The sequence below is a fragment of the Parastagonospora nodorum genome, assembly GCF_000146915.1.
Source record: "Parastagonospora nodorum SN15 chromosome Unknown scaffold_29, whole genome shotgun sequence".
Classification (NCBI taxonomy): Eukaryota; Fungi; Ascomycota; class Dothideomycetes; order Pleosporales; family Phaeosphaeriaceae; genus Parastagonospora; species Parastagonospora nodorum.
In genome coordinates this window covers 352,082-374,997 of record NW_001884577.1, presented here as the reverse complement: position 1 = coordinate 374,997, position 22,916 = coordinate 352,082, and the positions used below count along the sequence as shown (strand labels likewise).

Below are 22,916 nucleotides of genomic sequence, written 5' to 3'. Positions count from 1 at the left end.
ATTGTATCGCCTTAACTCCAAATGATGACATCACACGAGCGAGGACCAAATGATTCACTTTCGGACCGTTTTGGATTCGCTTGCTCGTTACAAGTCTTATAGTAAATGCAGACCGGTACCATCCATGAAGAAAAAATTGGCTGTCGTGCCGACGCTGTTTAGACCGCTGTTGCGGCTCGACGTGCCCAAGTCATCTTTCATCCCATGCACTGAACGCCATTGACCGTCGTGACCCGTCGCTTAAAAGACCATCTGGTGTGGCCTGTCTGAGCTGCGGAGGCTGAAGCTGGCGCTAAGGTAGTCGATGAGGTGAGCCTCCTTCTTGAGGGTGGCTAGGAGAGCCTTGTCAACAGACTTCTGGTCCTCAACACGGTCCTTGGAAGTCTCCTTCTTCTGTTGCAGCTGTTAGTACTGCGCCGCGTTCCATGTTGTTCGGGGTGCATACCTCGGGCTTCTCGCCCTGTTTGAAGAACGAGTCCTCACCAGGCTTGTGGGCGGCCTTGTCCTTGGTGAAGTAGCCATCCTCGCTGACCTTGTCCAAGACCTTGGAGTCAATGCCCTTCAGGTCAACCGTGGTGGAGGTAGCGATGACATATCGGGCGTTTACCCGTCGCAGAGGAACGCCGTTAACTTTGAAGGGACCGGTGACGAGGAGAACACCCTGGGGGAGGTGCTTGAGGAGAACGACGCGCTTGCCGCGGAAACGACCAGCGAGGAGGATAACGACGGTACCGGGTTGGAGGGAAGCCCGGGGTTTCGCAGGGCGGACGGTCTTGCGGGCCTTGAGTCGCAGTTAGTAGAGCTCTTCATCGCTGCTATACCGGTGCTTCAACAGTGCTCCCCAACGTGTTGCCGCTGCATTCGCTCGCAGACACACAGCCAGCCCTGTCCGTCATGGTCCTCCTCTTGCTGGTGCATCGGTGCGGGATCGCATAAGTGAACATACCTTCTTGGGGACGGCGACGTCCTCAGCCGGGTAGTACTTGCTCGCCTTTTGGGGCTTCTGTTCCTCTTTGTTGGCCGCCATTTCGAATTGTGGTTGTCGTCGGATTGCCCTGGAAGTTAGATAGTTCGTGCGAGTAGCGAATTTCGACCACGCACTGTGTCCGCCAAGCTCCAGCCGTTAGCGCGCTGGCTCGGGGAAACGTTTTCCCGCGGAGCGCGTCCGACCCCAGGCCCGCCGCATCGCCGCTTCCGAGCTAAGCAAGCACGCCAGGCAGCTCACCATCACCAGCTTCACAATTAAGCCAGCCCTGCCGACGCCACAACACAAACATGTCGATCCAACCGCTGATAACCTTCAAGGCAGGCCAGTGCCAGCTCACTGTACGCTCTAGCCTCCCCCACCATGCGATGGCCACTAACAGCTGCAGCGCCAGAACGACACTATACAGAAGGTCAAGCCGCTCCGGACACCTGGCTACGTCTACCTCTACCAGGGCGAAGATGGTCGGTCACGGCGCTAGATATGCCCTGTGTTCTGCTTACATTTCGCAGAGTTTGTGCACTTCTGCTGGCGCCCACGCGACAGCTCGCTCGACGAGTCCGAGCTCGACCTCATCATGATCCCGGGCGACGGCGCCTTCGTCCCATACACCGGCACCGAATCCGTCGAAAACTCCGAGAACGTCAAGTCTCCCACCGACGGCCGCATCTTCGTCCTCAAGTTCAACTCGAGCTCACAGCGCTACCTCTTCTGGTTACAGTCCAAGACACAGCACCCCCGCGGCGATGCCAGCTGGTTCAGCGAGCGGGACCTCAAGATCGGACAGATTGTCGACCTTCTCCTCAACGGCGAGGAGATCGATGTCCAAGCAGAGCTCGCAAACGTCCAGAACTCTGCTCCCGGTGGCGATGATGACGAGACCATGGAAGATGTAGAAGGTGCAGACCATTCAGCAAGCCGAAACCGCCACGGTAGCACCGGGGGCGCAGGAGCTGGTGCTACTGGCGGCGACATTAGAGAAGAAGGATCCGGATCCCGTGAAGGAGGTGCTGATGGCGGCCGAGCGTAGGTTCCGTTCATTTGTATTGTAAAACGGCGTCGTGGCACGGTCGACATTACGGCAATAGTTCGAACAGCTGTTCAAGGCATTGACGAGAGCACCGAACAGTTTCAGATTATATCCTGTCATGGTGAGGCGTTCGGGAAAGACTTCACGAGCCTCACGGCTCTCTGTACCAATAAACAAAATATGCATGCATGTCTCGTCTTACGCCCGCCTTGCCACGGCGCTCGTTGTCTCTTCTTTGCTTCTAGTCTCGACGGAACCCTGCGCTAACAGCATCGTAGAGCGGCTCCTACCAACGACGTTTCTTCTATCGTTCAGAACTTCGTCAATTCGCTACAAGGAGGAAACCTTGGCGGCTCCTCGCAGCCATCCGCATCTGGCGAACCCTTCACGACATTGCTCGACCTTCTCTGGCCGTCACACACCATTTCAACTGTCGACAAAGCCTCACCTGAGCTAATCGACGCTCTGTGTGCCCAGCTTCCCACGACGCCATTCCTTCTTGAGGCTGAAGTGGAAGACATTGATGAAATTGACCCCAACTCTGAGACCGCGCAGACAGTTGTACAGTCGATGGATAGGTCAGAAAAGGTCGAGGTGTTAAAGAGAATCCTCCGAGCCCCTCAACTGCGCGCTGCACTAGGCAGCTTGACTGAAGCATTGAAGACGGGTGCGCTACCGACCGTCGCGCAAGGACTGAACATCGACGTCGAGCATGGTGGTTACATGAGGGGCGGAGCGATGCCCTTAGGCGGTGGGGAAGCCGTGAAGGCATTTCTAGAGGGCGTCAAGAAGACCGTGGAGAAAGAGAGCAAAGAGGAGGGTGACGACGACATGGATACGTCTTAGACGTGCGGGATACCTGCTAGGTCCAGTCAACGATGCTGGTTGTCTCAGACAGCGACACGAATATACCATGCATAATGAAAAAGGTCAAGCTGAACTATACCAACATTGATGTAACTGAAGCTCACACTCGAGGACTAGCCACAGCTTGCACCCATATCTGCTCATCTCTATTGTCATTTCCTCTCATCCCCAGCTTTCTCACACTTCAAGTCCTTACACGCTTCCTCCGCTCTTGTCCTCGTCCTTGCCTGCACCAATCACATTCCTCGCCCAACTCTCCTCTCGTGCTCTTCTCTCAAGTCCTTGATCCCAGCAAGACTCTCCAAATCCTCCGGCTTCACCATCGGATGCTGTTCACAGTAGTATTTCATGTATAGTGGTGCCAAATGCTGCCACGCCGGGAACATGTAGCATTCCTTACAGGGGAGCTTGGACGTTGGTAGATTGTGCGGGAAATGGTAATCGCAGAAGTTGGGATCGATGTCGAACTGCTCATCTGGGAGCAAGGCGGCTGAAGGCGAGGTTTGGAGGGAGTGCTCAGATTCAGGTGAATGCGGGGTGTAGCCTGGCGACGGGCTGCCGACATGTGAAGGTGAGGGAGCACGCGGGATGAAGCGGAAGGCTGGCGCTGACGCAATTTTTGTTGACTGTTGGCTTATTTGCTGTGGAGTTGGAAGAGGCAAGCCTGGCCTTGATGCAGGTGGCGAGCGCAGCTGGGCAGGGTGTTCCTCAAGTCGGATAGAAGGAGCGAGAGAGGACACTGTCGAGTCAGAGCAGGATAGGTCTTGATCGTTGCACTTTCGCCGAGGAATTCTACCGCCAGTGTCGAACGCATATGGACATGGTGTGGTGCAGATGATTTTGGAGTGGTTGCACGCATACACCGAAATCAATTTATGACACATCTTGAGTATGGCCGCGGTTAAACTATGACTGATACTGGGTAGTGTGTGCGAGTGTGGGCAATAAGGTGGCGAGAAGCAGTATATGAGGTGTGCGGGTGACGTGGTGCACGGTAAGGTGCAAGCTTTTTTGCAAACGGCGAGATGTCTGTTGTCATTCACCAATCTTCTGACTACAGAAGGTGTGTGTGGGCATACAGTCACTGCTATGACGACTCAGCAGTCGTCCAGGAAGGTGATCAGCGCACGAGTATTGGAGATGTAGAACCTTTCGTTCTACTTAGAAAAGTGTATCAAACATGGCAACTGTCCATTGACACTGGTAGTGCATCCTCACGCCACCCAGACCACCTCAAACTCCAAGCCGCCCAATGAACAGATGCTGTGCCTCTGGATCTATGCTTATATAAACTAGTAACTCCTTCCGAAGAGAATCCATTGCTTGGCAGGGGTGTTGCAGTCAGGGTTGATACATTTGGTCTTACCCTCCTCGATGCCTTCGGGCTGCTCGAAAGGAATACAAAGAGACTTTGCGCCCATGGCAGGGGCCTGCTTGTCCTCTGCGACACCGTCACCTAGTGCGGTGCGCGCGCTCTTGGCCTTGACCTCGTCTTCACACTTGTCGCCCTCACAGTGGGGAACCAGCACCACGTTCTTGCCATTGAGCGTAGGAACAAAGTCATCCCAGTTCGTGAGCTGTACTCGGTGATCGCGATACTCCTTGTCTGCGCGCTCGAACATATCCTTCTGTATTTTCTCAAGAAGTTTGGGGACTTCCTTGGTGAGGTCGTCGACGTTGATAGTACCACGCGCAGCGTCCTTGTCGCTGATGTCGCGGCGAGAGGTGGTAACGACGCCCTTCTCAGCATCCTTGGGGCCGAACTCAATTCGGAGAGGGATTCCCTTAAGCTCCCAGTCGTTGAACTTCCAGCCGGGGGAGTAGCCCTCGCGGTAGTCGGTCTCGACGCGTACGCCGGCCTCAACGAGATCTTCGGAGATTTTCTTAACCTTGCTGTAGAGACTCTCCTTGTCTTCAGCGCTCATCCTAAAGCAGTCTTAGCATTTGTCGTAGGGTAACGTGACTCTGTACTCACTTTGCGCTGACACCGACAGGGATAACGACTACCTGAATCTCCGCTACCCTCGGAGGGATGACCAAGCCACGGTTATCGCCGTGAGTAAGGATCATGACACCAATGGAACGGGTGGTAAGACCCCATGAATTCTGCCACACATGGACGTGCTCTGACTTGCCGGCCTCTTTTGCGTTGGGGTCCTCCACGGTGATATTGAACATTTTGGAGAAATGCTGACCAAGGCAATGTGATGTGGCAGCCTGAATACCACGGCCAGTGGCAGGAATGAACCCCTCGATAGTGGTTGTGTAATCTGCTCCGGGGAACTTCTCGTTAACAGTCTTGGTGCCCTTTACTACAGGAACGGCAAGCAGGTCTTGGTAGACGTCAGAGTACCAGTCCAGGATCTGTAGGACCTCATCACTCGCCTCCTTCTTAGTCAGATGTGCGGTATGGCCTTCTTGCCACAGGAACTCGCGAGACCGAATAAAAGGCATGGGGTCTGAGGATAATTAGCAAGAACTCGATGTGGTGTGTTAGCAATGCTTACGCTTGAATTCCCAGCGAACAACATTGTTCCACTGATTCAACTTCAGAGGGAGATCACGATGCGACTGGATCTTGCGAGCAAAGTAAGGGTACATGGCGGTCTCGGAGGTCGGGCGTACAGCGACAGGCTTCTCCAAGTCGGACTTTCCACCCTTGGTCACCCAGGCGACCTCAGCGGCAAAACCCTCAACGTGCTCCTTCTCGCGCTCCAAGTTGTCTGCGCTGATGAAGATGGGGAAGTATGCATTGCGGACTTTGAGTGTCTTGATCTGATTGTCGAACCAAGCCTTGATGGACTCCCAGATGGCGTACGAAGAGGGTTCTAGGATGTAACTGCCTGTCATCAGTATGCGACCGAAGGTCTAGTAGCAGCATAGTTACCATCCTGCGACCTGTATTGCTTGTTAGCTTTTGCTTGTTAGTTGTTGGGAAATGTCAAAACACGCACATCGTAGTATGAGATCATCTGGCCCTTGGTGATGACCTGCTGGTACCATTCACCCAAATCGTCCTCCTTTGCGACATCGATTCCGATCAGCGCGGCACCCTCAATCTGTCTCCCAGTCAATTTCCTGCTTCATCCGCCAGAGCTCGTCTGTGCTGCGCGTCTAACCTTCTTCTTCTGCTGCTGGGGCTTCTTCGCGGCCGTCTTAGGGTTGCCATCCTTCTTGTTCTTCTTCGTCTCGGAGATCTTGAGATCTTTCATCTTCCCATCGGCGGCAGAGGCTTCGGCCATTTTGCGTTGTGTGTGGACGCTGGATCCGCAAAGTTTGGCTCTAGAAAGTAAAGGTAGTGTCAGCGCGAGACAGACCAGCGAAATGAGGAGTGCGGTGAACAAGTATATGGCGTTTCCTTGTGTATGTTGTGCCAATGCGAAAGTCATTTAAAGTTCCTTTTCTTTGCGAAACAGCTCCCTTGACATATATTGGGAGCATTCGGCGGGGTAGCGGGGCATGTAAATACAGCAGCTGAACACACGTACAATTGAAGAGTCACGGGACCTTGAGTCAGTATCTCCTGCGTGCAATACGGAGCAAGGGCGCAGCAAGCTCGTATTCGAAGTCTGGATGCGAAGCAACACAGTCACAAAGTCTCGCGTGGTGTTGCTCCCAATTGTGGAGGGGTCCACCGAGTCATGCACTGGCAGGGGCCATGGTCTCTAGCGTCGTCGGAGCTACCTTTCGCCGGTCTGTCCCTCCGCGTAGCCTAAGATTTTCGAGCCGCGTAGAGAGGCAGCAACAACAACCCGACATATCAGCTACACCACGACGTCATGGCAGGAATTTTTGAACAGTCTCGCGGCGGAGGAACGCTGTGTAAGCTTGAGCAGTTCTGTGTGCGGAAACATGGCTGACAAATATTAGTCTTGGGCGGCCAAAAGATTAGCGGGCAGGACATTCGTGACCAAAATGTCCTCGCGACTCAGGCAATTGCAAATGTCGTCAAGTCGTCGTTCGGCCCTTCAGGGCTAGACAAGATGATGGTCGACGACATTGGTGACGTTACCGTAACGAACGACGGCGCTACAATCCTCTCTTTGCTCGACATCGAACACCCCGCCGGCAAGATCCTCGTCGATTTGGCACAACAGCAAGATAAGGAGGTTGGCGATGGCACAACATCAGTCGTCATAATAGCGGCGGAGCTTCTGCGGAGAGCAAACGAGCTCATGAAGAACAAGATCCACCCCACCACAATCATAACAGGCTACAGGCTGGCTCTGAGGGAAGCTGTCAAGTACATGAACGAGAACATCAGCACCAAGGTCGATGCGCTCGGTCGCGACTCCCTCGTCAACATCGCTAAGACGTCCATGTCCAGCAAGATCATCGGATCCGACTCGGACTTCTTCGCCAACATGGTTGTGGACGCCATGCAGTCTGTCAAGATGACCAACAACAAGGGCGAGATCAAGTACCCCGTGAAGGCTGTCAACATCCTCAAGGCACACGGCCAGAGCGCCACTCAGTCTCAGCTTGTCAAGGGTTACGCGCTGAACTGCACAGTCGCTTCGCAGGCCATGAAGACGCGGATAAAAGACGCGAAGATTGCCTGCTTGGACATCAACTTGCAGAAGGAGCGCATGAAGCTAGGCGTACACATCACAATCGACGACCCGGAACAACTGGAGAAGATTCGGGAGCGCGAGGCCGGCATTGTCACCGAACGCATCGAGATGATCTTGAAGGCGGGCGCGAATGTTGTCATGACTACCAAGGGCATTGACGACCTCTGCTTGAAGCACTTCATCGAGAAGGGTGCTATGGCAGTACGACGATGCAAGAAGGAGGATCTGCGAAGGATAGCCAAGGCGACTGGCGCAACCCTGGTCAGCACCTTGTCCGACTTGAACGGTGACGAGAAGTTTGAGGCATCGAGTCTTGGTTCTGCGGAAGAGGTATCTCAAGAGCGCATTTCGGATGATGAGTGTATTCTCGTCAAGGGTACTAAGGCCTTTTCATCTGCATCCATCATTCTCCGTGGAGCAAACGACTATGCTTTGGACGAGATGGAGCGCTCAGTGCACGACTCGCTGTCAGCTGTCAAGCGGACGCTCGAGAGTGGACGCATTGTTCCTGGTGGAGGCGCTGTTGAGACTGCTCTGCACATATACCTCGAAGAGTGGGCAACTTCAGTGGTACGTGTCCTTGTCAACTGCTTTGTGCCATGACACGTCTGCTAACATTGGAGACAGGGCTCTCGTGAGCAATTGGCTATTGCCGCCTTTGCACAGTCTCTCCTCGCTATCCCTAAGACTCTAGCCATCAACGCCGCCAAGGACGCTACCGAGCTGGTTGCAAACCTCCGATCGAGGCATGCACTTTCACAACGGACAGTGAACCCGTCCGACCCCTCTTCGCAGGACGCCAGCAAGTTGGCAAAATCCAAGAACTACAAGAACTATGGTCTGGATCTGGCCAACGGCAAAGTGCACGACTGCTTGAAGGCTGGCGTTCTCGAGCCAAGTATGAGCAAGGTGAAACAGCTGAAGTCTGCCGTAGAGGCGTGTGTCGCCATCATGCGTATTGATACCCTGATCAAGCTGGATCCTGAGGAGCGCGGCGGTGGTGAAGACGACGGTCATGGGCACTAAATAGTCCGGGTCAGATTCAAGAAATATATAAAAGGCTAGAAACGGCCAACGAGTAATGCATTACACAATCACACAGCAGTCAATCAGCTGGAGCGACTCACAACATACAAACGGAATTATTGTGAAGACAAATGGAATGCAGACTAGTGAACAGAAACGCGATCGAATAAATGACTATGCATCGTTCCAATACCGCGCCGACTCCCAAATGCTGAGCCTGCCTCGAGCATTTGTCAGAGAGCAAGACACCTTCTCTTCCACTCCTCAATCCCAACCTTAAAAGTCCACCTTGACATTCCTGTCCCGAACAGCAGCCCCCACGTGGTCACCCGGTGTCTCTACTAGCTGCGCCATCTCGTTAACAACCCTTCCGGCCATTACTTGTAGGAGTACAGTCGATGCGTGAATGCAGGCCGGAGTATGCCAGTCTTCAGAGACAGTCCCATGCCCTGTGACCTCCGTGCCATCTATCATCTCCATATCAGCCCCTTCCCCCGTCCTCGATTGTGTTACTGTTCCCAATGTATCTTCGATCCGCAACATCTCATGTAGACACACTTTTCGAAAGACGAGTTCGAAGACATATGTCGGCGGATTCAAGCATGCACGGTGACTCCGGGCCAACATGCAGTAGGGTACGAATGCATCCATACGCTTTGGCATCACCATTTGGTCGAGCGGTGTGTCAGAATATGCTTCTCGTCGCCGACTGGTACGTGCTTACACACTCCATTGCGCCTGAAGTGTAACGAGACAGGACCATCTAGGAGTTCTTCTGTTTTGAAGCAAGTACAGCCTTGTCGTACCTGAATATGAAAAGATTCGGGTGAAGGTAGACAGCTGAATGCGTTTGGAAACTTGGCTTTTGCGTAATCCTTCAGCTCATCGAAGGTGTGAATTCTAATTGTCATGATAGTTTCGGTGACCTGGTGATGTAGCAGCGGTATATTACGTGTGCTTAGCGGAACGCACAGCCCTATAGAAAAACACCGTTCCATGTTCCAAAATTGTCTTGCATGTGGCTGAGACTCTCTAGCAAAAAAAGACACAGAACAATTAGAGCTCTAACAACATGTCTTGGGGTTTTTTTCAAAGACATGTCGCCTTATAGTTCACCTTATGATGTATGGCGCTTTCTGTATGCCTCTGTTCCAGCAGCTATTCGAATCATAGTCTTGCGGCAATTCACAGGAAGACTGAAAGCATGTGAGGCATCCTGATTTTCTTGAGGCTCTTATCACTAGACTTAAGGAATGCTTTTAGCTAATTCATGTCGTTGACATTGCTGGATTTCTCGACTATCTAGTACAAAGCAGGGCAATGCTTGGGCCGAGGAAGCTCCAGCTTGATTCTTGCATACATGCATGGAAGGTGCATGCCTCTGATCGTGACTTCCATAGCCAGCACCTTTGCATGCCTCTCCTATAGTTCTTTTACCTCATAATTTTACGCCAAATCGTCCATGGAGCCACGCCTTCGAACTTGTGTTTCCACGTTTTCTCCCCAGCTTTTGCCTTCTCAAGCTCAGCTTCAAGTATTCGCACGCGGCACTCCGCAACCTCAACTTCTTTCTTCAACCCCTTAACAATAGCTCCGTATTGCGCTTGGCCTTCCACAAATCCTTCGTAATCAGCTCTTGGTGTAGATGTATAGGCTTGAAATTCTTCGCAAAGGTACTGTATGCGATTCTCGAACTGTTTGATGTCAACTGAGTAGAATGTTATACGGATGTCGTGAACTTACGACATTGCGACTGTTCTGCTGCTCGTCGGGACCGTCGTTGTTTGTGGACTCTCTGTTCGGCTCAACCTCTTCTGGCTCCTCGACGCCGCCTCCCACGAGTCCTTTGCCGTAACGCTTTTCACCTTCCCAGGTAGTCTTCATGTTGTCGATGTCTTGGCCTTTCGCAAGATCTGCACAGAGTTGAGGGAACACTCCATGCAGTCCGAACGGCATATCAGAGAGATTACCGGGGAACCCACGCACCATGATTGCGTATCTCACAAGCGCGTTGAATTTGGCAAGACCTATGCGGTCATTCAGACTCGGCCAAATCCAGCAGAACGGCTCGGACAGCTCGATCTTGTCGTAGTAGGAGGGTGTGAGTCGAATGAAATCCCCAGCGACTAGTATCGGCATCGCTTTACCTAGCTCGAGGTGGGCTTGGACTTTCAGTTTGTCGTTTTCGAAGGAGATGAGGTCGTGATAAATTCCTGTGCGCGCAATAGTGCCTACGCAAATCCTGATCCAGCTCCCAACGGTGGTGATTTCGTACGACCCGGCAGCTGGGAACCTGCCATATTCTTCCGGGCAATTTTCCTCGGCCCACGCGTTCAGTTCCAGCAGTGCCGAGGGGGGGGGAGCGGGGGTTGGAGAGCGTCCGTGACGAGTCCTGGAGGAGGTGTTGGAGTGTGTGGGTTGGGTGCAAGAGATTTTACAGTGGTTCGGAGCACGCGAGGCTTTCACTTTCACCGCCTATGACTTGGGATATGCCAAGACGGCTGACAAGAGCAATGTGGCACTGTTGCATGAAGCATTGAGAGGTTCGAAAACACATTTGGCTCCAGCTACGTACGTTTTAGCCCAACTGCGTTGGAACACGTATCTCATATGCCCATGAGAGACTCCATAGTTCTCTGGGCGCTGCCTTAATTCTCGAAAAGGCGTTAGCTACATCAGATCGAGGCTGGTCTTGACCTTTCTATTATCTCAGACTGCTGCCTTCGCCCATCTCTTTCTTCAGCTGCTCATAGTATCCTCGCCACTTCGCCACAGCTTGCTCTGCTTTTTGCGCCCGGCCTTCCGCCATCATCAGTCTGTTGTCCAGGGTCTGCGGTTTCCTTCTAAGGCTCTTTATCTCGACCTTAGCAGATTCTTGAGGGTCTATTTCTGAGCTTGCGTCATCGGTGTCGAGCCTTACATTTGACTAAACAGATGCGCCTTCCGTACCATGAGCAATGTGGCTTTTCGGACTCTGCGATGACATGTTGACTTTGCCCGAAGTATTGCGCAGACCTTCAACGAATATTTCAAAGTCGTAGAGGCCGTGTCTGTCTGGATCTGTAGTGGGAATAGTGTCAATAGCTATGCTTGGAATATACCATGAGACCTTACACGCCAAAGAAGTCCAAGCATCTGCCCCTGGTCCAAGACGGATATCTGGCGGATCTTCCCTTTCTGTTTTATGCGCGGCAGCGATGTCTCGGCAAGCGTCGCCGAAGTGTTCTTCAAACTCTGTGATACGATCTTTCACAGCCTGCGTCGAACCTTTGAGCAAGAGGTAGTATCGGACGAGTGCCTCCAACTTCGCAATAGCTGCCTCTCCCTCAACGTGCAGTACACAGCCGAAAGGCTCTTTGAATTCGGTGACGCTCTCCATGACAGATTCGGTGGAGTCAAAGCGAGTTTCTTGTATGCGTGAGCCAACCTTCGTAACGTATCCGATGATCATGGAACCGTTGTTCAGCCAGACAAGTATCTCGATCGACCCGCCCTTCTCGTTGATACCGATGCCGATGACTAGACCCTTGATATAGCCTTGACTCCCGGAATTAGATATCTTGTGCAATTGAACAGCGACTTGTTTCGCCCCGGAGAGTTCTCGGAAGTCTGTAAGAAAGTTCTTGTTGGCCCATTGCGCGATGCTGCCCTGGGTATAGCCGTGGGGAGACATGCTGGTAGGTCCACAATGGTGAATGACCTGCCAGAATGAGAAGGGATTTGTGATGTCGTGGTGACGGGGACAGATCGCAAAGGCGCGACTTGTGAGCTTCTGGGCGAAACCCAAAACTGGCATTCACCGGTGAGCCACTCCCACTCTCCCACTCACCCTCACTCTCACCGATGTTAGTGACATCTATTTGAACTTTTCAGTTCCGATGATCAAACAAGCTATTGCGTTAAATAATGCTTTCTATTCTGTGTGTATGATGGTTGCTGCACTGAACGGTACCTCATTCTGTTTCGTGAAACTAGAATAGGCTCGCCATGTCGAACTCATGTCGAAACGCCAATCTTCTTGCATATAGGGGCATTTATCCAGTTTCTACTGATGACATCCACGGTATCTTGCGGATGCTCATTTGTGCCACAATATGCCAATCAAATATGTCGTGTGAAGTTCTTTGTGTATAATAGCGGTAGGTACTTCATCCAGACCCTGAACCTGAAAGACGGGACCGGCACACGCATAAGGGCCCAAGAAGTTCTTCCATGAACTATGAGACCCTGCGAGAATCGTCATGTTGGCGCTTGTTGGAGGAAGTCTTGGTCTCGGTTGGCGGAAGTAAGCTGGATAGCAGGTGCGTCGCTAGATCGGGACACAAAGCTGGAGGTGCTCGAGCAGCCTTTGGATCTAAATGGATGGTTTCGTTGAGCCCTGGATTCTCCTTCGCTTTGACTTGGGCATCGTCATCCTTATTTCCCCTAGAATCCAGGTACTTGAGAAGCCAAAGAACAGCCGGAATGCTACAGCGAGGGCTATCTTGCTTGACATTCAAGTTACTGTGACAAGCATGTTGTAGTGTTGAGAGGTTTGCGTCTTTCCGTCTATCAGAGGTCCGGCTGATAATGCATCCTGAACTTCTTGTTGGCGCGATCCGGTGCCCTGGTCTGGAATTGTTCCCCATTGATCTCGAACACCAATGGCTTCTTCTCTTCTCCGCCCTCCAAGGCGATCGTAAATTGGAATATGGTATGCTCTTTTGGAATCGCTATACCCACCAGTTAGACATGGGAAATCGACTTACCTGATCGTTTGACTTACCTTTAACTACATTATTCTTGGTGATGATTTCGAATGTAAACCTCGTATCACGTACGACTATGCCCTCCAAACCTACACGACTCACGCACCGGCTTCGAACTATGCGGAGCAGTGCACCATGCATGTCGGCGCTGGCCAGCATTTGGCCGCTCGACGCTGGGGTGAGGTAAACAGGCCTCTGAGCATCATTCACACAAAGAATCTCTCGCATGTATCCAAGCCAGAGATTGTGTAACGGCTCATATATGGAGTACTTTTGCTGCTCTTTGGGTATCTCGTTCAGACATAGTTTGCGTTTCTGCGCAGCGGAAAGCGGGCGTGGCTTCTGTTTGCTCTGTTTCCGAGTCTTCTCCTTGGATTCGTTGAGCGTGCGACGGCGGATGGCGCGTGCTGAGGGCGTTGGCGATGTTGCGCGGATGGTAAGCGGGCGCTTTAGAAGGCGCTCGGTGTAGTGGGACGCTGCCGTGTCTGGCGAAAAGGCGCGCTCGAGCAGGGCTTGGCCGAAAGGAAGTCCTTTGGATTCCGCCATTGTGACTATGAGTCGTGTTTGCGTGTAGCAGCAAGTATCATCTCAAAAAAGTCGACATGGTCGGAGGACGGCATCGCGACATGCTAGCGCGCCAAGACCTGTCAGCTTCCCCAGCTTCATCCGCAAAACGTACACCAAAACGACCAAGCATGTGCACCACAAGCCCTTGGAAGGGGGAATTGCGAAGGTTTGTAGATTGTACGCCAAATATGGTCCAAAGTGCTCCATACATCAGCCACCCGCAACGCCAGCCCAACGCAAAATGATTTCGGTTCGTTCACAACTTCGTCTTTGGCTCGGAAGCCATCGCCCTTTGCTGCTCCATTATATACCCGTTTGCAACAGGACTCCAACCCTGACTCGCAATCTGGGGTATGGGAAAGGGTGGCTTCTTCAAGTTCTGGGTGAAGAACACCGGGTGCCGCACGGCGCTGTCATAGAAGGGGGATGTAGAGGGTTGTCGTGGAGGAAAGGGAGGCATGGCCTCAATCTGACTTCGAGGCCGGGGATGTGAAACAGTAGCTTGGGCGCCTGGTGGTGGTGGTGGTGATTGAAGGGCGGCTTCGTGCACAGCGCGTCGCTGCTGTTGGGCATAAGTAGGGACCGCGGACTGCTGTGGAGGCTATACGGTGTTAGACCGCATAGTGTGCGTCAGTGGCCTATGTCCCTACCTTCGGGCGCGATGGCTGCAGTCCTGGAAGCATCTTGCACTGCTCGTGTGATCTCTGTCTACGCTTCTATCACTTTCGCGATATGCCGTGAACGCGAACCTCGGCAGACCATGTACCGACGTCATGCCGGATCGCGGAGATGAGGGCGTCTCCGAGCCACACACTACGGGACGCCAAACAATCCTAAGGCGAAGGGAATTTAGTCGTCACCACAGAGAACAATCAAACAATCATGGTCAAGCTTCCGCCATGCGAAGAACAAATGCGCTGTTCTTTGCAGCTTCGAAATGCGCAAAGCTCCATGCTACACGTCGTTTGTGGTCTGAACCAATTGTTAGAATTACCAATGGCACTTTCTACCGTCAGCATCCTTCATCCAAACCAGCATCGGGCCAGGATGTAGCCCCGAATCCAGCACTATTTTCCAACCTGGACTTGAGTTTGCCTTCATTCTCAACGCCAAGCCAACACTGGGCAATTCTCTCGCCTTCATCGAACATCAGGACAGCATTCCTCCAAGTCCTTCGTGGACAACTTCTTTGCTTTCCACCCACAGCTCGTACATACCCTTATCTTCTATCTGACGAAGTGGGAAGCCGGAATCCGAACCTCCGATATCCCGATCGCGCCATTGAATATGTTGGCTTCGATGTGGAACGGAAGGCTTTCGGCGGCGCGTATCTCTCTGCTAGATACGAATCGCTCAAAGAGGATACCGACTTCACTTTGCAGCGTTACTTGACTGGCATCATTACTCTCAATCCAGGAGAGGAGGAAATCAAAGCAAAAGCAATAAATCCAGAAGTCATGCATAAGGTCATGCATGATCTGGAACTTGAAAGATTCCTAGACAAGCCAGTCGCTATGCTCAGCAATGGACAGAGTCGACGAGCAAGAATCGGCAAGGCCCTTTTAGCACAGCCGTTGATGCTATGCCTGGACGCGCCATTCATTGGCTTGGATCCAATTGTCACTAAGCACATTAGCAAAGTGCTTCACAAGCTGGCGGAGGCAAATGCGCCCCGAATCGTACTAAGCTTGAGACCACAAGATGCCATACCTGATTGGATCACACATATAGTCTATGCCGGTGAGGACGGAAAAGTCGACGCTCTGGGTCCGAAAGAAGGAGTATTTGCACATTTGAAAAAGCAATATGAAGATATCGGACTCTCAGGTCAAACTAGCGACGGTATGGGAGCCAAGCTCCTCGAACTGCGCGAAGTTGGGCGTCATCTTTCAGAGGGCGGCAACTTTGAGTCTAGCGCCTCAAATTCTTCGTCGGACTCGTCCCTCGTCAGCCGCGACGGCTATCACCAGACGGACGATACCTCTATTCCTACAGGTGAACCCATTGTCGAAATGTCCGGTGTGCGCATTTCCTACGGCAACAACCCCGTTTTGGGCGATTGGGAGAACGGTCTCAACCTCAACATCCACCGCGGTCAACGCTGGGGCATATTTGGCGCCAACGGCTCTGGCAAGACAACATTCCTCTCACTCGTAACGTCAGACCATCCCCAAACTTACTCTGCGCCCGTCAAACTCTTCGGACGCTCGAGGTTACCTGAGCCAGGCGTACCTGGCATAACCATATTTGAGATCCAGAGTAAGATGGGCCATGCGAGCCCAGAGGTCCATGCCCTATTTCCCAAACATCTCAGAGTGAGGACGGTATTGGAGAGCGCATGGAGCGATACGCCCATTACCAAGGCCAGACTTGATTATGATGCAACACGACGAGTAGATGCGTGTTTGAAGTGGTTCGCAAACGAGATCAACCCATCTCCAACAAAGACAGACGGGGTAGAATGGGCAAGTCAGACCCTTTTCGGCGAGATTTCATATTCTGCACAACGTGTTCTCCTCTTTCTGCGATCCGTAGTTCGCAACCCCGACATCGTTATTCTCGACGAAGCATTCAGTGGCATGGATGACTTGGCACGCGACAAGTGCCTCCTATTTCTATCTCAGGGACAAACGATGCAATTGACGTATACGGAATCTGGGCCTAAGCCTGTTCAGTGGGATGGTGAAGTATCGGTTCCAGGTCTGCAAGAACATCAGGCATTGCTGGTTGTCAGTCATAGCAAGCAAGAGATTCCAGGTTGTGTGAGGGATTGGATCTGCCTGCCTGAGTCAGGCACGGGGCCACCAAGAATTGGAAAGTGGGATGGGCCAGTGGAGTTGGATGGTAGGAGATGGAATGAGATCTGGGACTTGTAGTACAACGCCCTAGGCTTCTAGAGCGGCCATGATTGTTAGCAATGCCTCCCATCACCTGTCTGTTACAATTCCTCAGCAAGGTCCGCTCGAACGAGTCCACTCCTGCGCCCACGTCAAAATGATTTGTGAATCAATGATCAGCATGCTTGTTCAGAGCACAGAGAATAGTGGAGCATCTGTACAGAATGCAGTATAGCGTCCATGGTAGATAATATTAAGACTCTCCAGGATCCTTCCAAACAAGGCCTCCAGGGCGTGACGGGGGCAAAGGCGACGATTATTCCCGTAGTCTCGCCTGCACACTTGTAAGCTGATTTGAGAGGCGGACAGGAACATAGTTCTACGAAAAGTTGCACCAGCGGCTCCACGATTGCGCGCCGTGATCCGAGACGGGAGGCCTAATGAGGTCATGCAGATCACTGCATCAGGCCTCCACCATTGATAGCCAGCGTGAAACCCTCCACGGCGTACCGACGCGTAGCCACGAGTCATGAGAAGCTTACATGTCCGAAGTTCTATATATACAGTCCCATTTGTCAGTTTTTACTCCAAGTTCTATACGGAAGACATACGGTGGAATTGCGTCTTAGACTTCGCTGAATTCCATCTCGTACCTGACAGTTTTCTGATTTATCTGGCTGATTGCTAACATACGAAATGACCATGTATAAGCTCGCATCCATCGGGCGGATCCGTCAAAGCATAGTGCTCCTGACGGTTCTGGACAGGATGGAGAGAGCCTTGCTAAAGCTAGGACGCTGATGCAATGATCTTCAATTTCACCTACCGCATTTACGAGAGATGGCTTCCTTCGAGAAACGCACTGCCCCAGTGGCTGGTGTGCTCACAGTTGCGCATCACGCAGAATTAGATTCTTGGTTATATAGTAGCCGCCTTCGCCCGGATTACCCCAGGTATATTCCTCCCAGCCTCAAAGGAGATTTTCACCACAAGCACTCAAACATGTCACTATCACTCAATTCATCCTTCGCTTCCGCTACAACGGCAGTAACTGTAACAAGTACTTCAGTCGAAACGTCAAGGCCAACTCTCTTCGACCGCTGCTCCACAAATTCGGTACAGAGTGGAGTGCAAAACATCACTGGCCTCGAAGGCCAGGAGATTTGCTTATTCAACTATCCACCCTCCCTCTTCCAAGCCGCGCATTGTTGCAAGAACCCCAACGACGTACGTGTAGAAAAGAATTGCACGCAGTACTGCGCTATTAATGGTCATGACGTCGACGCATACTTCAAATGCGTGCGTAATGATTACAAACGACAAAAGAACTCAACCTCGAATTTTTTGGGGCTGTGCTATAACGTAACTGATAAAAAGGATGGTATGTTTTGTTAGGCGCGATTGAGACAGGGACAAGCTGACGTTTGGCAAAGATGAAGGCGCTGCGACGAGTATGGCAACTTACAGTCTCACGCTTGGGGCGGTGATGGCAGGTATGACGATGTGTTTGGTGTCCTTCCTATGAGGTACCCACGAATGTATTGGGACCTGTTTAATCTACAAAACCAAACCAGGAGCTCCAAGTCACAACATTTAGTGTGGTGCTTGGGGCAAACGAAGGCTAAGCCAAATGTGGCGTCACCTGTAACGCCTAGGTGCATGAAGATCGATCAAATATGGCGACGAGACCCGAGAAATAGCGTTCTCAAAACTATTGTATGATATAACTGTATCCCCGGACGAATTGGATGTGTATGATCGAGGAGATAACGTACTGTCTTTATCGTTCCATCCATAAACTCTTGCACCATCATCCTACGTAAGACTGAACTGGTTACCCAAAACAGGTAGTGCATAAATATGCCAGTAAGATTAGGTTCACTCGCTGCAGGCTTGTGCCCAATATACATGGCGCTACATGGCTTTCCGGCATGGCCGTACCAGTACGCCCCATACTTGGCCTAATCTCTGCCAACCAATGTATAGACAGTAACGAGAAATCGGTACATCGGGGTGTTGGGCAATAATGCACGAAACGGAACAATCCATGAGCTTTGAAACGTTAAACCAAGTAATATGACCGCTTACAGCCTCCGCGGGTCAGCTTCGTGTGCGGCGCGGTCTACGCCCCGTAGATCATCTTGAAAGGTTATGTAGGACGAAGTTGGCATGACTTCGTGTAGAGACATAAAGAAGCTGCATTCTTCGGTAATACACACAAGAGAGTATTCCTGATATCCTACACAGACAAGCTTAGCCTCAAGCACGGAAAATTGAAGCACCTCCACCTACTTAAACCATGTCTATCTCCACCTCCATCGCCGCAGCAGAATCCTCCCTCCGCACCATCGCATCCACAGTCCCAATCCCCACCTCCTCACCAACAGCCACCTCAAACCGTACGAATGGCGCCTGCTCTGCTGTGATGGCACTCGGCATGTTCCGCAACGCCTCTGATCTCCAAGATCCCAAGTGCTCCGTCAGTTTCAAGCCAGAGTACCTCAGCATCCAAAGCTGTTGCAAGGAGGGTGCCTCAGTGCGCGTCGATAATGGATGCAGACAGTAGTGTGAGGTGAACAATGGCACAGTGGGATTCAGATGCATAGAAGATTTGTTCGAGGATTATTACGGCGACGATGATGAGAAACGTTCAGTCAGGCGACAGACATTGTGTACCGATAACAGAGATGATACGCTGAATGACGAGGGCACTTACTCGTTGTCGTTTGAATTGCGGAGGACTAATGAATTGATCAAAGTCTTGTCGCCGGAGCTCCGAACGCACACTCAAGCGTCATCGTGGCTGTGACTATCTGGCTCATGTTAGGTCTTGCATATGCACTCTGACCTCGTCTTGTCATGTAGTCTCAGATATCCAGAGTACCCGTCTTACCCCAGGCCCACAGTTTGAATTACTTCATGTTAGTTACAATACGCTGGCACGGAACTCAGTGCTTTGAAGAGAAGGATGGCCATACGCCCCTTGCATTAATATATGTACGCCGAATTGAAGTAACCGTTTCCCTCAACGCCACGAGTCAACCATGTCCGCATGTGAATCAAAGCCATGATACGAGCATCATGAAGGGAGTCAATAGACCCTTGCCCGTTGTCTCTCCTGTTGTCCATCGCCATACAGATGAAGAGAACAAAAGGACAAGCATCCAGTACAGTCAATCAAGCCGCGTGGCTGAAGTCTTATGAAAATGACAAGACTCGCTAATTCGAAAAGCAACCGTAAAACAGAACAACCTGAGGGAAAGAGAAACAGTCCGTGTGCCAACGGAAACGCAGGAAACCGCTGAGAATCAACTGAAGACGAAGATCGATGAAAACTACGCAAACAAATTGGTTGTTGCAGTCTCCGTGATCGTACATCCACTCAGCCATATCGTATAGTCGTAAATCGTGTTCGGAGAATTATGTATGTCGTGAGGGTTGAAAAGGAGTTTCACTTCGAGTAGGGCTTATTCATCAGCGCGATTTCGCGTGCAACAGTGGCCCACTCAAGTTCGCGGCGAAGAGGTTCGTTGCGTCGCTGACGCTGGAACTCTTCCCACTTGAGAAGCTCGTACGTGAAGCGAAGATGTGGTTGGATTATAACGTTCAAGCGCCTGGCTCGGACAAAGCAGCTGTGATAAGTTGTCAGTAACAGACTTCTGTAGTCTGATGACGATGTACTCACTATGCGCGTGGAAAAGACAAGCCCAGCTCATTCATGACTTCAGCGATGCATATGGTCGCAGATCGTGAAACACCAACTCGGCAATGGACAAGAGTTGCTCCGCCGTCTTCTTTGCCAGCTTCTACAATCATGTTAGCTGTAGCTATAGCACATCAGGTCTACGAGTACTAACCAATGAACTTCAAGCATCGCTCGAATTCTGCCCAGAGTGGATCGACGCCGTTGTCTTGGACGCGATCGACCATCATCAAGTTCTCAGCAGGCCAATCGAGTGTGTTTTTCAGATCGTCTGACCAAGAGAGAGGTTCTCCAACACTGAGGATCCGCGTGATACCGAGCTCGCGAAGGAGCTCCGGGTTATTGGCATGTCCAAGGTTTCCTAGGTACATGTACGGCAGTACTCTGCTGGGCAAGCTCCCATCAATCTTTGAAAGCCACTTCGGTTCGGACAAATTGAAGACACTCTGGCTGAATCGAGGAGATTCCTGCAGTATGCGAGGTTGAATAGCAGTCAAAAGCGCAACGTCAGAAGGATAGGCAAAGAAATTCCTGCCCTTTTCCCGATGCATCCGGATCCAAGCATCATGCACCGGTAGACCTTCGGCATACATGAAGTATGCCAAGGCGAGGAGCGTCGTTTCTGTGTAGCCATCTGTGCAATGGATCAAGAATTTGCGTGGCATCACAATGTCATCCAGCCCAATAGCTTCGTCTTCATCAGATCTTCGGCGCTTCGTTCGTTTGATTTCATGAGGGTTCGCCAACTCGTACATCCATTTGCACATCTCCATCAAGCCATCGATTTCCGAGTGCGACCAGCTTGGAGGCATAATACTTCCTGAGGAGGGGAACTCCATATGCAAGGCGTGTTTTCGACTCTTCCTCTCGAGACCCATCTTGAGCGCTCGTAGCGATCGCGACTCCGGTACATGGGCGAGGTCAGTCGCATCGATCAGCATATCGTATGCATCTTCGCCTACGCAGTTGGGGTTCAGCGCAGTGTCGGGTGTGGGTCCAAGGAAGACGTTGTTGCTAATCTCAGATGCTTTCGACATTTCACACATCTCATAGCGTTCCCAGAAGACTGCACCCCATTAGCAGGCTAATTTGTCGACGATAAGCGCGACGCAATCACTCACAAAAATCTACAATTTTCCCTGTCATGCTTCCTGTCGAGTTGATCGCGACCAATTCTGGATATTTGTCTTGCACAACATTGAAAGAATCTAGACGCGTTAGCGGTTGACCGAAGTGCTGTACACCACACGTACCCGAGAGCATAAAAGTATTGAACAAGCAGCGCGGAAAGCCATTCTCTTCTTCATACTGTCTCTGAGCCTTGGAAATTCGCTGTGCCAGGGCAACCGTCTCGTTTGGCTGTGTCTTCTGGTCGCCATACACAATGATATCTGACAACATAGCCATTTTACATGCTTGAATCTGGAAGTTGCGCACGGAGAAGCCATCCTTAGGGTCACACTCGATGAACGCAGGAGCGTCCGAGGAAGCCGACTCTAATATTTCGTCTGGAGCGATCGCCCCCTTCAACTTAGAGCTATTCAGATTGCCACCAGTCTTGACAATCGTGAGACCACGAATGCACCTGGGCACCTTGCGAACGCTCTTACGACGAGACGAGAAGAAGGTGAGCTGAATTTGGTTCTCGGGATGAAGGCCATGCATCCATGGGAACACTTGCTCAGGGTTTGGTAGAGGTTGTGTTGCCATGTGCTCCAGAGCTTCGGCCATGCAATCTGCAGTGATGGTATACACTGGCGGATTATCCGAGTATTCTGTACAGTTTGCATTGGGTGGATATGTGATTGACGAGGTCTCAACCAGGCTGTCCTGTCGCGGAGGTGAAGCTGGCGGCGTCTCTGGAAGCCCACCTGGCGAGCATGTTGGGATGTGCTTGTTGGGAATGGCAGCTGGCGCTCCACGCGACGATGTGTTGAGCGACAGGTGTGGTGGAGGTGTAGGAGACCGAGATGGTATTGGCAATGCCCTGGTTGCGATAGCAGTAGCCATGCTTATCGTTGGAGTGAGTGACGCTCAGGTGCAGTTGAAGGCACGCAACGTGAACACCTACTATTTGGCAAGACGCGTCCCTTCAACTAGATAGACTGCTCGATATAGGGTCGCCCTTCCCAATCAAGGTCCAGAATTAAAGGTCCAACGTGCGGGTGTCACGTTATAGCGAGATGGCAACGGCCGGTGATATTGAGCAATTGATGAGAATACGGGACAAAAGACGGGTGTGAGAGGTTTAGGCACGCTCGATTGTGAGTCGAAGACGTGATTTGTTGTCGTTATCAACACGCAGACGTAGGAGGAAAGAGCTGCCCAGAGTCCCGGCCCTTCGCGGGAGGAGCAATCTAAAGCGCGACAATGTATGCGCACTGCATCTTGTTGAAAGAGATGATGAGGAGTGAAGCGAAGAGATGCAAAGTGAATTGATCTGGCGTGGAAGAGAAGAGGAAGGAAATAGAGGGGCAATGGGCGTTGAAGAAGGACGTTGCACTGCATGGCAGCGGAATGTTATGCGCTTCTGAGTGGTTCCCCGCTATCTTACTCCCAGGATTCGACAAGGCGGTTTG

General features: G+C 51.7%; 17 protein-coding genes across 17 annotated transcripts; 8 read left to right on the top strand and 9 right to left on the bottom strand.

The window, feature by feature from the left end:
* Nucleotides 1-53: 53 nt before the first annotated feature.
* Nucleotides 54-1,049, bottom strand: SNOG_14064 (hypothetical protein). Its single transcript, XM_001804212.1, has 3 exons — nt 947-1,049; nt 446-781; nt 54-393 (listed from the first exon to the last, which is right to left on the bottom strand). The coding sequence occupies exons 1-3, from the start codon at nt 1,025-1,027 to the stop codon at nt 241-243; spliced, it is 570 nt and encodes a 189-aa protein (XP_001804264.1). The 5' UTR covers nt 1,028-1,049; the 3' UTR covers nt 54-240.
* Nucleotides 1,050-1,275: 226 nt separating this feature from the next.
* Nucleotides 1,276-2,203, top strand: SNOG_20155 (hypothetical protein; the record flags this gene model as incomplete). Its single annotated transcript, XM_001804211.1, has 3 exons — nt 1,276-1,326; nt 1,368-1,449; nt 1,498-2,203. 3 exons carry the CDS (start codon nt 1,276-1,278, stop codon nt 2,013-2,015), a joined length of 651 nt encoding a protein of 216 aa, XP_001804263.1. The 3' UTR covers nt 2,016-2,203.
* Nucleotides 2,204-2,585: 382 nt separating this feature from the next.
* On the top strand, nt 2,586-2,861 carry SNOG_14063 (hypothetical protein; the record flags this gene model as incomplete). Its single annotated transcript, XM_001804210.1, has 1 exon — nt 2,586-2,861. One exon carries the CDS (start codon nt 2,586-2,588, stop codon nt 2,859-2,861), a length of 276 nt encoding a protein of 91 aa, XP_001804262.1.
* Nucleotides 2,862-3,074: 213 nt separating this feature from the next.
* Nucleotides 3,075-3,766, bottom strand: SNOG_14062 (hypothetical protein; the record flags this gene model as incomplete). The annotated part of the gene is made up of 2 exons (XM_001804209.1): nt 3,075-3,211; nt 3,283-3,766. The coding sequence occupies 2 exons, from the start codon at nt 3,764-3,766 to the stop codon at nt 3,075-3,077; spliced, it is 621 nt and encodes a 206-aa protein (XP_001804261.1).
* A 141-nt stretch (nt 3,767-3,907) lies between these two features.
* Nucleotides 3,908-4,138, top strand: SNOG_14061 (hypothetical protein; the record flags this gene model as incomplete). The annotated part of the gene is given in 2 exon segments (XM_001804208.1): nt 3,908-3,945; nt 3,964-4,138. The coding sequence occupies 2 exon segments, from the start codon at nt 3,908-3,910 to the stop codon at nt 4,136-4,138; spliced, it is 213 nt and encodes a 70-aa protein (XP_001804260.1).
* A 36-nt stretch (nt 4,139-4,174) lies between these two features.
* Nucleotides 4,175-6,124, bottom strand: SNOG_14060 (hypothetical protein; the record flags this gene model as incomplete). Its single annotated transcript, XM_001804207.1, has 5 exons — nt 4,175-4,808; nt 4,858-5,341; nt 5,390-5,750; nt 5,837-5,941; nt 6,002-6,124. 5 exons carry the CDS (start codon nt 6,122-6,124, stop codon nt 4,175-4,177), a joined length of 1,707 nt encoding a protein of 568 aa, XP_001804259.1.
* Nucleotides 6,125-6,661: 537 nt separating this feature from the next.
* On the top strand, nt 6,662-8,587 carry SNOG_14059 (hypothetical protein; the record flags this gene model as incomplete). The annotated part of the gene is made up of 3 exons (XM_001804206.1): nt 6,662-6,722; nt 6,753-8,026; nt 8,084-8,587. The coding sequence occupies 3 exons, from the start codon at nt 6,662-6,664 to the stop codon at nt 8,480-8,482; spliced, it is 1,734 nt and encodes a 577-aa protein (XP_001804258.1). The 3' UTR covers nt 8,483-8,587.
* Nucleotides 8,588-9,915: 1,328 nt separating this feature from the next.
* Nucleotides 9,916-10,621, bottom strand: SNOG_14058 (hypothetical protein; the record flags this gene model as incomplete). The annotated part of the gene is made up of 2 exons (XM_001804205.1): nt 9,916-10,176; nt 10,226-10,621. 2 exons carry the CDS (start codon nt 10,619-10,621, stop codon nt 9,916-9,918), a joined length of 657 nt encoding a protein of 218 aa, XP_001804257.1.
* Nucleotides 10,622-11,186: 565 nt separating this feature from the next.
* SNOG_14057 (hypothetical protein) lies at nt 11,187-12,155 on the bottom strand (the record flags this gene model as incomplete). Its single annotated transcript, XM_001804204.1, has 3 exons — nt 11,187-11,365; nt 11,432-11,542; nt 11,597-12,155. The coding sequence occupies 3 exons, from the start codon at nt 12,153-12,155 to the stop codon at nt 11,187-11,189; spliced, it is 849 nt and encodes a 282-aa protein (XP_001804256.1).
* A 544-nt stretch (nt 12,156-12,699) lies between these two features.
* On the bottom strand, nt 12,700-12,998 carry SNOG_14056 (hypothetical protein; the record flags this gene model as incomplete). Its single annotated transcript, XM_001804203.1, is given in 2 exon segments — nt 12,700-12,969; nt 12,987-12,998. 2 exon segments carry the CDS (start codon nt 12,996-12,998, stop codon nt 12,700-12,702), a joined length of 282 nt encoding a protein of 93 aa, XP_001804255.1.
* Nucleotides 12,999-13,033: 35 nt separating this feature from the next.
* Nucleotides 13,034-13,776, bottom strand: SNOG_14055 (hypothetical protein; the record flags this gene model as incomplete). Its single annotated transcript, XM_001804202.1, has 2 exons — nt 13,034-13,194; nt 13,248-13,776. 2 exons carry the CDS (start codon nt 13,774-13,776, stop codon nt 13,034-13,036), a joined length of 690 nt encoding a protein of 229 aa, XP_001804254.1.
* A 277-nt stretch (nt 13,777-14,053) lies between these two features.
* SNOG_14054 (hypothetical protein) lies at nt 14,054-14,480 on the bottom strand (the record flags this gene model as incomplete). The annotated part of the gene is made up of 2 exons (XM_001804201.1): nt 14,054-14,398; nt 14,448-14,480. 2 exons carry the CDS (start codon nt 14,478-14,480, stop codon nt 14,054-14,056), a joined length of 378 nt encoding a protein of 125 aa, XP_001804253.1.
* A 90-nt stretch (nt 14,481-14,570) lies between these two features.
* SNOG_14053 (hypothetical protein) lies at nt 14,571-16,733 on the top strand (the record flags this gene model as incomplete). Its single annotated transcript, XM_001804200.1, has 1 exon — nt 14,571-16,733. One exon carries the CDS (start codon nt 14,571-14,573, stop codon nt 16,671-16,673), a length of 2,103 nt encoding a protein of 700 aa, XP_001804252.1. The 3' UTR covers nt 16,674-16,733.
* Nucleotides 16,715-17,167, top strand: SNOG_14052 (hypothetical protein; the record flags this gene model as incomplete). The annotated part of the gene is made up of 3 exons (XM_001804199.1): nt 16,715-16,753; nt 16,902-16,978; nt 17,089-17,167. The coding sequence occupies 3 exons, from the start codon at nt 16,715-16,717 to the stop codon at nt 17,165-17,167; spliced, it is 195 nt and encodes a 64-aa protein (XP_001804251.1).
* Nucleotides 17,168-17,636: 469 nt separating this feature from the next.
* SNOG_14051 (hypothetical protein) lies at nt 17,637-18,231 on the top strand (the record flags this gene model as incomplete). Its single annotated transcript, XM_001804198.1, has 4 exons — nt 17,637-17,861; nt 17,889-18,015; nt 18,068-18,127; nt 18,209-18,231. The coding sequence occupies 4 exons, from the start codon at nt 17,637-17,639 to the stop codon at nt 18,229-18,231; spliced, it is 435 nt and encodes a 144-aa protein (XP_001804250.1).
* A 702-nt stretch (nt 18,232-18,933) lies between these two features.
* SNOG_14050 (hypothetical protein) lies at nt 18,934-19,443 on the top strand (the record flags this gene model as incomplete). The annotated part of the gene is made up of 2 exons (XM_001804197.1): nt 18,934-19,113; nt 19,255-19,443. 2 exons carry the CDS (start codon nt 18,934-18,936, stop codon nt 19,441-19,443), a joined length of 369 nt encoding a protein of 122 aa, XP_001804249.1.
* Nucleotides 19,444-20,085: 642 nt separating this feature from the next.
* Nucleotides 20,086-22,753, bottom strand: SNOG_14049 (hypothetical protein; the record flags this gene model as incomplete). The annotated part of the gene is made up of 4 exons (XM_001804196.1): nt 21,591-22,753; nt 20,492-21,403; nt 20,320-20,455; nt 20,086-20,266 (listed from the first exon to the last, which is right to left on the bottom strand). The coding sequence occupies exons 1-4, from the start codon at nt 22,345-22,347 to the stop codon at nt 20,086-20,088; spliced, it is 1,986 nt and encodes a 661-aa protein (XP_001804248.1). The 5' UTR covers nt 22,348-22,753.
* Between the last annotated feature and the right edge of the window lie 163 nt (nt 22,754-22,916).